The following is a 16,483-nucleotide window of genomic DNA, read 5'->3' as shown; positions in this document are numbered from 1 at the left end:
CCAACTAATTTTTACTCAGCAGCCCTCGTAAAATGATATTAGTCATGTTCATTAATTCCAATGGGTCTTCTCTGAGTAGGACGGGATAAAAACCCTTTGCCACCCAGTTCTTCCCATGCATAACTCTGCTCCGGCCCTCCCTCCAACTTGCCTCGACTTGCCCCGACTGAGGCCTTTTTGCTCATCCGTTGCAATGACTTGGGCAGCATTATGAAATCCTCACCACAGGAGATGTTAACAGCGAAGGTAGAAAAACACATCAAGCGCATAATGCGTTTCCCTTTTAATAGCTTTCATTGGGGAAGCGTTGGCGAGGGATGAAAGCTGTTCAGGGCAAGACGGATGCTGGGTGGAAAGGAACTTCAAAAGAAAACCCTGCCACGTCGGGCGCATTGCGAGGTTTGACACTGCTCTCCGGCAGCAAGAGACCCTCCCCGTGGAGAAAGGCGAGCTGTTGTAACCATCCTGACACGCAGCCAACTGCTCGCCTCTTGGTTATAAAACCAGAACAAGGCTGGGCAAGCATGTGTGCCAGAGCCCTCGGGATCTGCTCAGAAGTCACTTTCCCACCCACAAGTGGGCACTGAAAGGGAGGGCTTGCCCACCCCAAGAACCAAGCCCATCTTTCCAGAATCCTCTGCTCTAGGCAGGGGGGCAGAAGGAACTGGCAGTTGGGTTCTCCATGGGGATGGAAGCAGGCTCCATTCCACTCTCTGTTTGTTGCACGCAGCATGGTTTCTATTCCACTGTAGTTCACCTTCTGCCAAAACACGTTATTTGTCTCGCAGTCTGCTGTGGCGAAATTATATAATCATGTAAAGTCTGTTGCCATTCCCTCATTCATTTCAATGCAAAGGAAATACAAGGCAAATGGTGTGTTGAGCGTAATCAATTCCGTATCATTTGCAGACCGAAAGCAACAACAGTGAATACAGATCATGTTTGCTGGGTTCATTTCCGGTTGGGATGTGTGATAAATAAGTGAACATCACTGCAGGGCAGTTGACCTTTGGGTCCCTTCCAATTCTACAATTCTATGATTGGCAATTTCTGCCCCAGTTTCTGTTTTCATTGGAATTCTCCAACCCCCCCCCCCAAATGCCCCTCCAGAATCATGATGGCAGCCCTTACATGAATGGGAAGATTTCCCATATCCCTGCTCTCCTTCCACCAGCAGCAACAGCAGCTGCCACCACATAAGCTTTTGTTTTGTTTATAAGGGGCAGGAAAACTGTTGGACCCTTCTGCACTACCGCCATCCTCAGGAACATGGCAGGCTCTGACTTTGCTTCAAAACTGGCTGCAAAAAATTGAGCTGATTTGCGGGTGGGTAAATGTTTTGGTTTGTCAAGCCTAATTATGAATCAAGTCAGGCCCCAGGGGTACAACCATCATGACACACAGCCGAGACGACATTTGCCAAACTATTTTCTGTTTTGTTTTCAAAGGTGACAAACTCTTCCACCAGCTTCCAGTCTTGCAGCTATGGGGGTGCAGTGGGGAAAACCAATCTAGCCTTGCTAAGTTGCCTGAATTTCCCATACTAGCCCTTCCAATGAACATAGAGGTAGGTGGCTGTTTTCTTTCACCATTGTCACCTCGGGACCAATGCCTGGGCAAAATGTACTAGGCCAAAATGGAACCAGGACAAAACGCCTGGCAGGTTGTGGCCCCAAAGGCCCAAGACAAGCCCCATGTTTAGGGAGGGACATATTTTTCTGTTGAAACTCCACCATCCAAATCCTGTAAGTTCAGTCATGTCATCCAGAGCAGAGTCTCATGGAACATGAAACCCTCTCTTGGGAAGGCATAGAGTTCCCATCCTGTAGGATCTCCACAAAGCCTCTCTACACCTCCATATACAGATGAGACACAAGTACATATATCCCCCAACTCTTTAGGCTGCAGGGCCAAGAAGCCAGAGAAAACTGCCCCTGTCTCTCAGAGTTGCACCATTCTTGCTTCAAAGAGCAATCTAGCTTCCATCAGAGCCTTGGTTTAGCAAAATCCTTGTTTTGAAAACCTGACCAAAAAAACAACTCTGATGATGCCCCACCAAGCCCTCTGCCTGGAGCACCAAAGATGTGGAGATGTCATTTGGCATTCTCCTTTTTGAAGTTCCTTTGCTTGATCTTTGTCTTGAAACCAGTTTATTCATCTGTGTGTCCAGTGGTAAGAACACAAGCCTCCCATCAAAAGGATCATGAGTTTGCCTTTTCTCCGTCCTTGGAAAACTTCCAGCATCAGAAGGGAGTGGTTGGCAAGACACACACACACACACACAGAGAGAGAGAGAGAGAGAGAGAGAGGGTGTTAGTTAGTTAAAAGCAGTGCCAGTTTGCCCTTTGTTTCTTTCTGCTCTGTGAACCCCCCTTTTTGGGAGTGAGGGCATTGCTGATAATGGGCTGCAATCAAGTAGTGATGGGTCCAGGTCACAGGCAATTTTGCACCTTGGGCATCTCGTAAAATATAAGAACAGTCCTACTTTATCAGACCAATCCTCACTTCCCTTCCAGCATCCTACAGTGCGCAATCCAGCACCTCTGGGAAGACCACAAGCAGGACATGAGTGCAATAGCCATCCATTACTGCTGCCTCTAAGCAACTGATATGCAGGGGTAGAAGCTGGAGGCTGCATACAGCCATCATGCATGTAACCACTTATAAGGCTTATTTACCTTGGTTTGGCTTAATTCCCTTTTAAAGTCATCTACGCTATCACCTATGAACTGGACTGGATCAAAAGAGAGGCACAGTCAGGTACTAAAATGTGATCATGTATGAGGGGGGGCATATGTGCTATCCTATAAACTGGGGTTGGTTAACCTGTGGCCTTCCAAATGTTGAGAAATGTGTCCCGGCATGCTAGGTGTTCATCTTAAGTCATAGTTAACATAAAACAGGGTTTAATCCTTAGTGCAACGTGTCAAGCGGACCATTGGCCCATCAGAGCTTGCTTCATCAGGACTATGAAGGTGTTTTATCAAAACACAGCATATCTAAAAAGGCTGATGGAAGATCTAGAAAGAGGGTCACGGTTTCTGGTCTTCCCCATTCAACAGATTGGCTTTGAAATGGTGTTCGGATGAGGTTCTAAAGTAACAGCTACGAAGAACCACTTCAAAAGGTGCCCAGAAAGCCACAACCCTCGAGAAAGTGCATCTCAGACGTGGCTCTCTCCCCCCTGCTGGCTTCAATTACGTGCCAGCCTCAGAACAGTTTTCTGTTGAAAACCTGGAGCCTGTAATGAAAGAACCTTCTTACAACGGCTGCGTTCCAGGCCTGCTTCAGGGTTTATACTGCGGCAAAGGGTGCAACAGCATTCTTCCCTCCTGCAGTTTCCAGCAACTAATATTCAGAAGCGTACCATCTCTCACCACAAAGGCAGAGCATAGCTATCACGGCTAGCAGTCACTGGTAGCTTTATCATCCAGGCATTTGTCTAATCCTCTTTAAAAGCCATCCAAGCTGGTGGCCATCGCTGTACCTTGTGGGAGCAAATTCCATAGTTTAGGTGCTGTGTGGAAGAGAAGTACGACTTCTTTCACTTTTCTGCTGGCAACATAGGCAGCCTTCACAGTTGAGTTCTGCGTGCGCTCTTTTCTATTTAGACTCAATTACTTTTACCAGTAGTGAACTTATTCTCAGAGCAGTGACCCTTCTGTAGCCAGAACGTCACCACGCAGGCACAAGAGGAAAGCTTCAGTAGCCTCAGGGCAACCCCAAGGTTTGCAGAAATACAACATACATGTCACTTTGAGATTCCTATCAGCTGCTGGATTAAAATATCCCCCTTGAGAAACTAAAGGTGTTTCCTTACAGCAAGTCAGTATTGTCAACACTGACTGGCAGCAGCTATCCAGGATTTTCCCAGCCTTACCTGGAGATGTCAGGGACTGAACCTGAGACCTTCTGCAAGCAAAGCAGGTGCTCTTCTCTGGACACTGTATATGTGTTTTCGAAAGATGGTGGAGGGAGACACCTACAGGACAAATGGAAGCATAGCACCAGTTGCAGGAGTTTCCCCAATCCTGCTGTTCAAATTGTGCCTGGATAACTCACTTGCAGGTACTTGTGATACTTGTGATACTTCAGATACTTGTGTATCTGAAGAAGTGTGCATGCACACGAAAGCTCATACCAAGAACTAACTTAGTTGGTCTTTAAGGTGCTACTGGAAGGAAAAAAAAATTTGTTGTTTGTTTTGCAGGGGAGAGACTGTGTTGGACCACCAAGGAGAGCATTTCTCCACCTGCCCTGCCCCACCCTCTTGTAGGATTTACTCCTGCTCTTTGTGGCCTATCTGTGGGGACTGCCCCCTACATTTGGCAGGAACATGAATGTATTTGGATTTTTTGTTTTTATTTAGTTTTGATATGTTAAGATTTTGTTGTCTTGATTTTGTGGGTATACGTCATCCTTTGTGAGCCACCTTGGGGGGCATTTTTTGCTATAAAGCAGCATAGCGATAAATTCTTAGCTAATGTGCAAGTTTCTTGGCTGTTCTCTGAGCAAACAGCTTCCTTCAAAATGTTCATTTCAAATTCAACTTCCAAGCCAATCTCGTAAGTTTCCCACATCTGAATCTCAAATTCAAAAGCCAGCAAAACCGATGTAGAAACACAAGAAGCTACCATATATTGACGCAGACCCCCTTTGGGTCCATCTAGCTTGGTATTGCCTAAATCAGTGTTTCTCAAACTTGGTTCTCCAGCTGCTGCTGGGACTAAGACTCCCATCATCCCTGACCACTGGTCCTGAAAGCTAGGTATGATGGGAGTTGTAGTCCAACAACAGTAGAGACCCAAGTTTGAGAAACTTGCCCTAAACGAACCTTCCACCCTCCAGATGTTGCTGACGCCAACAGCCATCAGCCCCAGCCTGCATGGCCAATGGCCAGGGATGATGGGAGTTGTAGTCCAGCAATATCTGTAGGGAATCACATCTGTAGGTGATGGGAAAGACCTCTCTTGAGCTGAGGCACTGCAAAGCTACAGTCATTCAGAGAGCTGGAATCCAGCAACATCTAGAAGGCACCAGGTTAGAGAAAGCTGGATTACACTGCCTAGTAGCATCTCTCTAGGGTTTCAGATGGGAGTCCTTCCCATTTTAGGATTAAACCTGGGACCTTCTGCATGCAAGGCATGCCCTCTACCCCCTGAGCTATAGCCCCTGCCCCAGAAATCCAGAGAAGAAATAGCCAATATCATATTAAGTGAAAAATATAAATTTTATTTTTTAAAACAGCTGCCAGCAGTTTGCCAGTATACCTGTAAAAGATATTCCAGAAAAGTGAAAAGAGAAGCATATTACAATATATCATAAGAGATTCCAGGTATCTCTGTACAAACGCCAAATCAATGCCCTGCCCATTCTGGGAATCTGTGCCCCCGCCCACCCAGATGCAACAGTTGAGCAGATAAAACAAGATGATATATATTTTTAAAACACGGTTTGCTCAGAACAACCTTTTCAGGTATGTTCAAAAGGATAAGAAGGAACTTGACTGTATCTAAGCAATTGTGGTTTCAACATGGGATAAAACGTCTACTGTTAGTCACAGCTGGGAGGGGACAGTTATTCATTTTTAGAATGAAGAGTTGATTTAGCATTGCCTCTTAAAGCAACATTTCATAGAAAGGCAGGTAGGCATGTGAGTGATAACCAAGGTTCCACAACCCCCCCCCAAAGTATATACATGCTTCAAGCACTAGGGAATGAAGCCAGACCTCAGCTCTCATGTGTAGCCCCCCACTATACATAACACTTTTAGTATGAATTAGAACACCTTTGTGTGTTACATTTAGACACTGGTTGGCTAGAATGGCCAGATTTCTAAGCTGGTTTCTCTTTGTCACTGTTAATATTTGCACATAGCTCTAGCATAGTAAGATAGGCTAGACCAATTTCTGTGGCCCATGAGCTTTAGGCTGATAACAAACAGAACCAATTTGTGCACAAATGCATGTTGAGCCGAGTCCACAGAAAATACTTTTGTTACAGAGGCCTGATCTTCAGCTGTGCTGGCTGGGGCTCATGAGAGCTAGAGTCCCACAGGAAGGACTTGACAGAGGTGGGGAACCTGAGGTTTGCTTTCCTACCCCTCCGTGGCCAGAATGTGGCACACTGGTTCGTGTGCGAGTCAGACAAGTGTAATGATTTCACAAACGCTCTGCACACTTTTGAGAGAAGTGTTCCACCTGTTCTCTTTGTTCCTCAAGGCTCTGCCTGCTGAGCAAAAGTGACCTTGTTAAAAAGGCATCTCTTGATATATAAGTCATGCAATTTTAATTCTCTGGGTTGTAGTCGCTACAAGTGCTACTCAGAATAGGCCCACTGAAACGAGTGAGCCCAACTTAATCATGCCCATTCATTTCAATGGGTCTACTCTCTGATGGAGCATGACTAACACTGGATATAACCCACAGCTTTTCTTTTAAAAATAAATTCTATTTCACTATAAACAAAATAAGCAGAATGGCCAATTATCTTATACAAATATGACCCAACAGAGAGCATGTGGACAATGCATCATCCAAAACATTGGAATCCATAGTGTCATGACATCAAAGGGCATAGGACGAGGGCAAAGACTTTTCCTCCTGAATTATGTTTGCAGAAAGGACTTCAGGGCCACCTCAACCCTTCTTGTTACTTGTGAAGCAGAATCCAAGCAGCAATCTGCACTCAGAGTAACATTAGATGCAGCCAATTGGGATGTTCCCCTTCAGTAGGAGCTGCCTCTCAGAGTGGTCCAAGCCAGCAGGTTCTTTCAATGGCACAACTATCCCGTGGCTAACAATAATACATGCACAGAATTTCCCCAGACATACCAGTTCTGAGATGACTTCAATCATTCTAAATATTAACACTCCTGCCTATTTTTAGGGCAAAAGTGAGACAAGCTGTGGCCTTGTTGCTGGACTGCAACTCCCATAATTCTGACCTTTGACTGTGCCCGCTGGGGCTACTGGGAGCTGGGAATCAAGCAGCATCAAGAGGGCCACAGATTCTACCCTCCACCGCCTGGGTTTAGGCAAAGGAGTGATTCCTCAAATGCCCCTAGACTGACAACTAGAATGGGAATTTAAAACATCTTTGGCTATAGGAGTGGAAAGGCATTTTGGAAGTCACATTAATACAGGAGGAACATTTAAGGAATTGCTACAAGGAGCTGCTCTTGCTCACACTTCTGGTTCTCATGCAACTCTCATCCCATGCTCAAAAGTCTGAGGATGGTGGGTTTGGGGAATGTCTGTGAGAATTAGACCTACATTTGCTATTTTGGATGGCTAGAAGCAGAATATTTGAAATTCTGTTAACAATGCATATGTACATAAAAAATATCAATTTTGTAAGAAACTGGCAAGTGGCAAGATCATTAACTCTTCAGTTTTGTGCAGGTTAGGCAAGTTCCCAAACTAAAATACAGTAGGTACAACACATGTCTTTCCGCACTCCCTTCTCTCCAACCTTGGAAGAATAAACGTTAAGTCAAACTTGGGGTTTTCTCTGTCTTCCAGAAAGTTAATCTGTATATGAATGCTACCAATTTCATAGGCTAAACAAAGGTTAGCTAATGGGAATTCCTTTCACATTTCTGTTGCAAAAACGTAACTATAAAAAAATTTCCCATTTGATGACAGAAGCCCCCCATCCACAAACACACGCCCACATCTTTATTCATTCAAGAGGAAAACTGAATGCTTTCACCCATGTGGGCTGCTAAAGTTAACCAAATGGTTGATCACTTGCAACCACAAATTATGCACCTTATCTTGTCGGAGAAACTGCCTCTACTACACACCAAGTGGATAACTGGTCACACGAAAGAACATTTATGCACATCAATATTACTGAGGAAGAGATAATGCTTCTCTGTAAAATATACTGTACTTCCAAATGACTTCTCTGTTCCAACTTAATAGAATCAAGAGCACAAGATTCAACTGCTGCCTACATTTCAAACCGGAAAGGTTTCGTCAAACAGTACTAAGGCATAATCAGCATCAAACGATAAAGGTTGTCCTGTGCTGCGGTGTAATTTAAAATAAATTGGCAGGCTGCTTCCTCCCTTTTGACTGATACTGTTGGGAGGTGCAGAGTTATTTCATGACTCATTAAAGGTACGCTTTCAAATAAACACAATCCACCAAGCACCAGTTCCAGGCTAAATGGATCCAGTAACCAGATGGGGAAATAGCAGTTACATAAGAGGTGGTTATGTGGACAGTGACTTGGCAAGAATTTGAGCTAATGGCCCACATCTGACCATCTTTTTCCTCGAATCCCATCTGGTCACACTGGTCATCCTACCTTCTAATCTGAAACTTTAAATTTGCCAGGCAAAATGACAACTGGAAGGCAAACAAGTGTGGGCATTAGCAGGACAACCACCCTGTGCATAAGATCCACCATGCTGTACAACACAATTCTACCCTTTGGGTACCTTACCCCCCAAATGTGTACACCAAGCTGGTCAACTGACTTAAAGGCAAAATCAGCAAGAAGAAGAATCTGGAGCAGATTTCAGGCCAGTGAAATTAAACCAAGAGGTACAAACATGCTAGAAAAGGTTCTACCTTCTAGTGTTTTGTGTCAAAGCTGCAGGATGCTTTGGGGCCACCCTTAAGCCTAAGACTGGCTTTTGTGAATACTGGCAAAGAGAAAGAAGGCACCACAAAGGCATGTATAACAAATACAAAGCTATTATTGAAATCATGTATCTACTTATTGGATCAGATCACAATGTAAATATGATTCTTAGATTTAAAAGAAGAAAAAAACCACAAACCTAAGGCTCTTAACACCAAGTCCCTCACCGAAATGAAATTTTGTACAAAAAAAAGGTTCCCTAATCCTCTTCCATGCTCTCACTTATGCTGAGTAAGCCAGGCTGCAATGCTACACACGTGTACTTGGGAATAAACCACGCCAAACTCAGGGCAACTCTCTTCTGAGCAAGTATGTACAGAGTTGGGCTGAGAGAAAGTCTGTTAACAGGAGCCCTTATACGTGCTTTAAAAATGTACACTCCAGTGTAAAAGTTACAAAAGGTACGCTGGCAAGAAGGCTAGTGTTGATTGGCTGGAGTAGTCTTTGATGGCATTTAAAATAAATAGAAAGTTTGCTCCATGCCTCAAATCCTTGCCTTTCCTTTTATTAAAGAAAACCCAAGTCAGAAACACAAACCATTTTTGTTTTTACAGTGCTATTCCTTGGTGCTGTTCTAGAAATACACAACTTGGACCTTGTAATGTGTTAATGACTGTGATGTGAAAAAATATAGATCAGGTACATATGCAGCAGTCAGATGTGACTTATTGAAGGGAGAAACAATTGAAAGAGGGGCTGAGAACTCCACATTCCACACTTACAAACGACCAAGGAGAAAATCATCAATATGGAATTATGCACGTAAGGCAAAACAGTTGGTATCTAAAGGCCACTTGCACATATTTAAAAATAAAAAATAGTTACTTGCAGGAATCTGACATTAGCACAGTGAGAAGAAAGCACCCCTGGCACCCAACCACAGCATTTCTTGCTAGCAACATAAAAGAGTAGTTACAAGTTGAGTAGAAACATCTGGCATATTTAGGCTGCTTGACAGCTCAGGTTTGGAATGATGTTACTTAAGAAATAAATCCCACATATTGACAAGCCTCCTAGTGCCAAAAAAAAAAAAAAGCAACTTGCTATTATGGCCTTGGATTATTGTGCTTCATCCAATAAAGATGTCTTGCTTTTTGATCCAATCAGTTGGAGACTTATGTACTCCCCCTCCACCCCCCAATGCAAGCATATGCAGTGAACCCTTGTCACCTCCAAGAACACAGTTTATTGGGTTCCTGGTGTCTATGGGTCACAGCTTGTGGCATTTGAACTTATTGAAATGTGCCCTTTTTCCTCATGAGCAGGCATGCTTGCCCAAAGGTTTTGCATGTAGCTCTTTTCGGTGAGGCAGTAAGAGACTTTGGTGCACTGTTCAGACAGACCAGCAGGTAGAGTGTTTCAGGAGAGCTAAGGTATGCAATAGCATCTCGAAAATACATAAATAATCCTTAAATCACACCAAGAAGTGCTTCCTAAACAAATCTGAAAATCCCAAGATGCAATTTGAGATTTAAAGGCCACTTTATATAATCAGAAGAAGCAAGTGGTAAAAAACAACAACAACCTTTCCTTAGGCTGAATCACCTAAATTTGGAGCTGCGGAGGCTGTATTCGCTCTGCAATGAATAAAATTCTGCGCATTAAAATATTCTATCGGAGAAGAACATGCTGAAGCCATCTCCCCAACAAGCCAAGTGTGTGCAGACAAGAGAGAGAAGGTGGCTTCTAATATAGGGAAAGTGTTCAAACTTGCACTCCACTCCCACTACCTGAAATGCTCAATCCAGGAAAAGCTTTACCACTCGGTTCCTTGGACTATGTAAGATGGCTGTCCTACCTAATTGAGACCCAGGATCTGCAGGCCCAGGTAGTAAAAGTAGGGGTCCCACTCAGCAGTTCTGGGCCAGGTTCCAGAATTGCTTCACTGCAACATTAACTGTTGTGCTCAGCTTGCTTATTATAGGATACAAAGCAAGCAAACGGCATAACATTGGTTTGCATTTTTTGAAAGAGAAAAAATACCTGGTCTACCCAATGTAACACTGAATAACTGCAAGTACATGCAAAGTAAATCACTATCTTAAAAAGACAAAAGGGGAGCAGTCTGTTAAAAGAAGCGTTTCGTTATGAAATGTGTGCGAAACACTGCTTATTTAGTGAGTCTCTTAGCTACATCGCTGTAGGCGAATTCAATCTCTTTGTCTCCAGGACAAGTGTTGGTGAATTCATCACGACCATAGGCATTTGTCAGGTATCTCCAAATCCCAGTCATTGTCTTGGGAATATCGAAGTTGCGATACTTTTTGGCCACAACCTAGGAACAAAGAAAGGGAAGAACAGCTGTTTTACAATGTCCAAAGAGAGATGGGACCAGCCCATAATTTTTGTGCTTTGAGACCGCAACCAGAACCACAAAATAGCATCGGACTTGTCTGCATATAAGAATGAGAGGGAAAGCTGCTTAATACCAAGTCAGATTATTTGTCCATCTTGCCTAATACAGGGGAAGGGGTGGAGCTCAGTGGTAAAAGCAGAGGTAGAGTGGTAGATCCCAGGTTCAATCCTAGGCATTTCCATGTAATGCTGGGAGAGACTGAAATCCTGGACAGCAGCTGCCAATCAGTGTGGGCAATATTGAAATAGATGGGCCAATGATTTGACACAGTGTAAGACAGGGATTGAACCTGCAATCTTCTACATGCAACTTGGGTATGGCCCCTTCCCTGTAAAATGAATAGGAAGCTTAGCATCAGTGGCAACTTGTAGGTGTGCAGGCACCCAATAGAATTTCCCAAAGCCCATTTGCCACTACAGGAAATTATCTCGTTCAGTTGAGTCAAGCGTCAAATGTAAACTAGCCCTCAAGGTAGTTCCACCCACCTTGACAATATGTAGTTTGGGCAACAAGTTGCAGTCTGCTAGCGTCATCTCGTCACCATCCAGAAACTTGCGGGTGGAAGCTGCGATATCCTCCATGCTGTTCTCATCAATCTCATCAGGGAGAGGTGTATTCAGGTACTCATCCAACTTCTGCAGAGTTTTCAGAAGGCCTCTCTCCAAGGCTGGAAGAGTTAGCCAGTGAAAAAGGAAGAAGGAAAGCCAATGGTGCTGGATAAATCAATCACAGTTGAAACCTACGTACCTAACCCCCAATGGAAACAGCGCCAAGCGATCTATGAATCACCCACCAAGCAAAAAATGGAGAATCTGTTCACTTGGGGTGCCGTTTAGAATGTGGCCCTTTCAGCCCTGATGAAGCACTCAATTTCTGCTTAATAATAATAATAAATTTTATTTATATCCCGCCCTCCGCCGCCCAAGCCGGGCTCAGAGTGGCTAACATCAACATTAAGCTCCATTACTGTTGCATATTAGTTCTTGAAGTAACAGCAGAGGGCAGTCTTCACCAACATTTCTCTCCTTACAGGAAAGAGAGCTTTGCCCCGCCTGTTTGAAAGGCCATAAAAAGAATGTAGGGTTGGAGAAGTATTTACATAACCCTGCAAAAAGAGGATATCAGCAATGCTCCTTCTCTAAGACAATCCAAGCAATGACTTCTAAACTTTAGAATGTCAAAAGAAACCCCGCGTCTACAAGTACTAATGAATCAAAGTAATGAAGGCTTTGTTGCTTCTACAGGCTAGGGCAAACAAGATTTTACACCCTTAAAGCTCTGCCTCCACTGAACCCAGGAAGGTCTGCAAGATGTAGAAAAAGCAAACCCCAGATCGGATTTCATAGCGGGAGCAATGTGCCATCAAGTAAAGTTGCTCTGACAGCATTGAGATGAATTCTAACTAACCTCTGCACATCTTGCATGGCAATTCAGAGAAAAGCATTGCCCTTAGCCTGGAATGAGAACTATGAGCCATTCTGTGGGATTGTCTGCTTTGGAATTTTCCCATCTACTGCATGCATTCTGTGTTAGTCACAACAGCGTCGTTTCCAGTTTTGAGCCAATGCTGATGTAAGTTTGACTTCAAGACAATGGCTCCCTCCCAGAAACTCCACAGGAGTAGCCTTTTTCTCCCCCGCCCCGGCCCCTCAATGTCTTCGATGAGTAGGAGAATCCTTGGAGCATTTGGTGCAAAACTCCTCTGGGTGTGTGCAATACTCCCCCCACCTGCTCCAATTCAGAAGAGAAACAGCCACTGGGCATGCAAGCTACAGGACACTACTTGGCAGAACAGTGAAGAAACAGGCCAGCTTATAGTCAAAGCAAATTCATCTGAAACCAAGTGAGGTAGAGAGTCAGTAGAGCGTTGCAGTATCCAAAGACTACTCCACAGAATTCTGGAAATTAACCTACTTGGACCTGTGCCTCCATCTTGCCTTCCAACTAATGTCTAGCTATATCTGTTTCCCAAAGCTCAATGCCATCAGGATTTATTTTAGGTAATCATGGCTATGTGTATGCTGCAATTCCATGCAAGTCCAGAAAAGCCACAGAATGAAATACTTGCTGCAAAATTTTAAGAATAATCTCTAATGAAAAATAGGTTTCTAGCCCTTGTGGTTGTGAAGACTTGAGAAGGATTGCCAGTGGGTGGGACTTCAGTGCCCTATACAGCTCCTCCCCCATGACTACAGAAGCGGAATTATGCAGAATAAAACACGCATTTCCGCACGATTTCCACAGATCACAAAATACAGATAGCTAAACTGTAGAATGCTGATCTTCAGCACAGGGCATAAGTGAGCTGGGACTATTTGATATATTCAGGGTTAAAGGTGAGCCTGAGACAATCCTCATCAGTAGCTCAGCCTTGCAAATGACTTAAGCAATAACCTACATGGCCAATCCACCCCTAAGCACAGTATTTTACAGGCCACAAAGGAAAAAAGCAGATAGAAAGTGAGCAGAAACTGTAACAGTGTACAAAAGCCACCAAAAAAATGCACCATGGAAAAGATACTGCTGTCAATATTGTTTCCTTACAATGAGCTGCTGTATGAGGTCCCTGTGGCAAAAGGTCGCCTAGCAACCACAGATTTCTCATTTACTAGCAGGAAACATAATCCAAGGTCTATAGGTCTGTGGATTCAGTTTAAGTGCCATTTTTAGACCACCAAGGGTAGCACACTGTTTGATACAAGAGGAAAAAATTGGCAGAGCTTTCAGAGAAAATGCCAACGGTAGGTACACCAGGCAATAAAAATTATGAGTATAGAATTTTCCAGCCAACTCACTAATTATTGGTGGGGAGCTGAAGCTAGAAAAATTCCAGATTTTCACAAGAGTCACATAGGACAGATTTAGGCTAAACTAGGGATGGGGAACCTGGATCCCTTCAGATGTTGTTGGACTCCAGCTCCCTTCATCCCCAGCCACTGGATATGTAGGCAGGGGTTGATGGGAGCTGGAGTCCAGCATCATGAAGAGTGTATGTTCGCCACCCCTGAGTTAAAGGAAAGTAGATTTGGCTGGAAAGAGGAAAGATTTCCTAAATGATGGAAAGCTGGCCCTTGGAAAAAGCTGGCTGGGGGTATTCATCATAGCTACATTTTTTTTCAAAATCTGCTTCCTGGTGTAGATCATAGCATCCCTAAGAACCTCAGCTTTTCTAGTCTAGTGCCTTGCCCACCTCCTACACATGGCTACTGCTTAGTGTCTTTCAGATTCCATTGCTCACCTCTCTCTTTACTATCAGAGGATTGGTCTACTACAGCTTGTGGCGCATTAAAGAAACTTGTTTTGGCATGAGCTTTTGTGGACAAGTGTCCACTTCATCTGATGCAAGAAATGTTATCTTCACTTGACAAATACACCTGCGTATAAAGCTGTGGACAGTGGGGGCACATGGCCATGAAAAAACAGAGCAGCAGGAACAGATGCACATGAATACATAAGACTAAGCAAGCGGGTGCACATATGAACACATTTTACAACCTACTGAGCTCGTATTTCAGTATTTCCTTCTGTATCTGTGCATATTTGTTTGCAGGCAAACTGAACATTCCTTTTGTGCATCTGATGAAAGGGACTCAAGTACATTTAAGGTTGTATCACTATAAATCCACTTGTCTTTAAAAAGGTGCAACAAGACATTAACTGTCTGAACCAATACTGCAAATGGATGTGCACATGTTCTAGATGACTTATCAAATTATAATCTAGCCAACTTTTTAAAATTCATGATCAAGATAAGCCTAAGGGCTGGAAAAAAGATGACCTGCTTCCTCTCTTTTCAGACACACTTCGTGGGATGTGCAACTTTTAACCTACACAAAAGATTGCAAACACAGGAACTTAGTTATGCAGTAGCAGATTCTATGGAATTGGCTTCTTTGATACTCACTCAGAAGCAGTTCCATGCTTCATGTCTGTACAATTTCACTTTAATGCGGGTTTCCTCTCCACACCCCTAGCCAAATAATAATCCTTGGACAGCAGTTCCAGCATGAGCCCAATTTATAGCTATCAAGAGCTGGCCAGAGGCACTTATGGTGCAAAATTCAAACAGAAATCGGAGAGGCAACAACTCCAATTCCATGCAACATAAGTTGCTAGCTTTTGATGAGCATGTGCTGTTGAATACAAATAGATGTGAATGACTATCTTGAGGATACACAGTTGCTCTCAGAATGCAACAGGGCTGTTAAGCATAAGCAAGGTGGTTGCGCAAACAATGACTCCAATGCTTTTTAGCAGCTTTGGCAATTTTATGATTAACTGTAATGGGCCATTGTTGTCAGCAGAACTTACAAAAATCTCATGAGGCACATGCACACAGCTGGCACATCTTTTAAATGTGAAAAGCCCGGAACTTCAAATCAAGGGATGGAGAGAGGAAACAGCTGGGCCTTTGCTCAAAAGGTGGGAGTCAGTTCCAAGGACCATAATGTATTTTCCAGATGAGTGAAAGACAGAAGCTATGGAAGGACAATCCTTAGGCATGACGACAAAGGAAGCGTATTTGCCCATTTCAAGGATAAAAATTAGGGCTGAGGAAACTCATTGAAATTAATGTCCTTCAGTGGGTCTACTCTGAGTAGGACTAACATTGGCTACAAGCCTTAGCCTTTAAAAGAAGAAGCAACTGGCTGCTCATGACTACACAAACTAGGTGTGTCAGTTTTACTGACTATCTGAGAAAAGGGCCATGTACAAAAACCACAAAGCTCAACATTTCACAGGGTCCTATAGAACTTCATTCATTTCAGTAGGGCTTGCACCTGACTATTGTTTTTTGGGGTGGTGCCCCATGTTTGAATCAAATGAAGTTTACCATTCAGCAGCCTCCAATGGCCCCCAAAATCTGCCTCCATGAGATGATATATGCTTCCCTTTGTCTCTGGCTACAAAAGTACATTCACAGAGGTCTCATCCCACCAGGCAAGAGGGCCAGCTTTTACTTGATGCCTCGGACTCCAGCACTGGCCAGACTTAGGAAATTAGAGCTGAGATAGGCTGCATGAGCCATACCTTGTTTACTTCCAAACATGAGGGCAGAAGGGTTCTGGCCTTGCTCTAGAACTCACCTGCTACTCAGAAGTCAAACAATGCTCTTGAACACAGTCTCGGCAGGGCAGCCATACAGATGTTGGTCCCGTTGCCATTAATGAAGTGGAATCGCCCACTTCAGCCCCTCGAGGTCTAGAATAGGGCAGGAAAGCCTATGGCTCTCTAGATGTTGGTTATGCTGGCTGGGGCTGAGGGGAATTTGAGTCCAATAATATCTGGGGGGACCAGACTTCCCATGCCTGGTCCAGAAGCCTTTAAAAGCCTCACTAAACCTTCTATTCAAATGCATGCACCAAAACACCAACGACACTGTCCCCTACTCCATTTTTTTTTATTTTGCTGAAATGCTAGTTCAGAAAAAGACAATTTGAAGTGGACATGTGCCAGGGGGTTAAACTCTGT

At 43.9% G+C, this 16,483-nt stretch overlaps 1 protein-coding gene across 1 annotated transcript in view; it reads right to left on the bottom strand.

Moving 5' to 3' along the window:
* Window positions 1–5,211: 5,211 nt before the first annotated feature.
* The window catches only part of CLIC4 (chloride intracellular channel 4), a 46,707-nt gene continuing 35,435 nt past the window's right edge, over window positions 5,212–16,483 (bottom strand). Inside the window, exons 5-6 of the mRNA XM_083625633.1 lie at window positions 11,497–11,678; window positions 5,212–10,930 (exon numbers count right to left, since the gene is read on the bottom strand). Of these exons, the coding sequence (XP_083481759.1) occupies window positions 10,766–10,930; window positions 11,497–11,678 (347 nt within the window). The 3' untranslated portion in view covers window positions 5,212–10,765. The remainder of the gene's footprint in view (window positions 10,931–11,496; window positions 11,679–16,483) is intronic.

Source organism: Podarcis filfolensis (genome assembly GCF_964270895.1).
Source record: "Podarcis filfolensis genome assembly, chromosome: 8".
In the NCBI taxonomy this organism is placed as follows: Eukaryota; Metazoa; Chordata; class Lepidosauria; order Squamata; family Lacertidae; genus Podarcis; species Podarcis filfolensis.
Note: the sequence above shows the minus strand (reverse complement) of the source record. Positions and strands in the feature narration are given on the sequence as shown.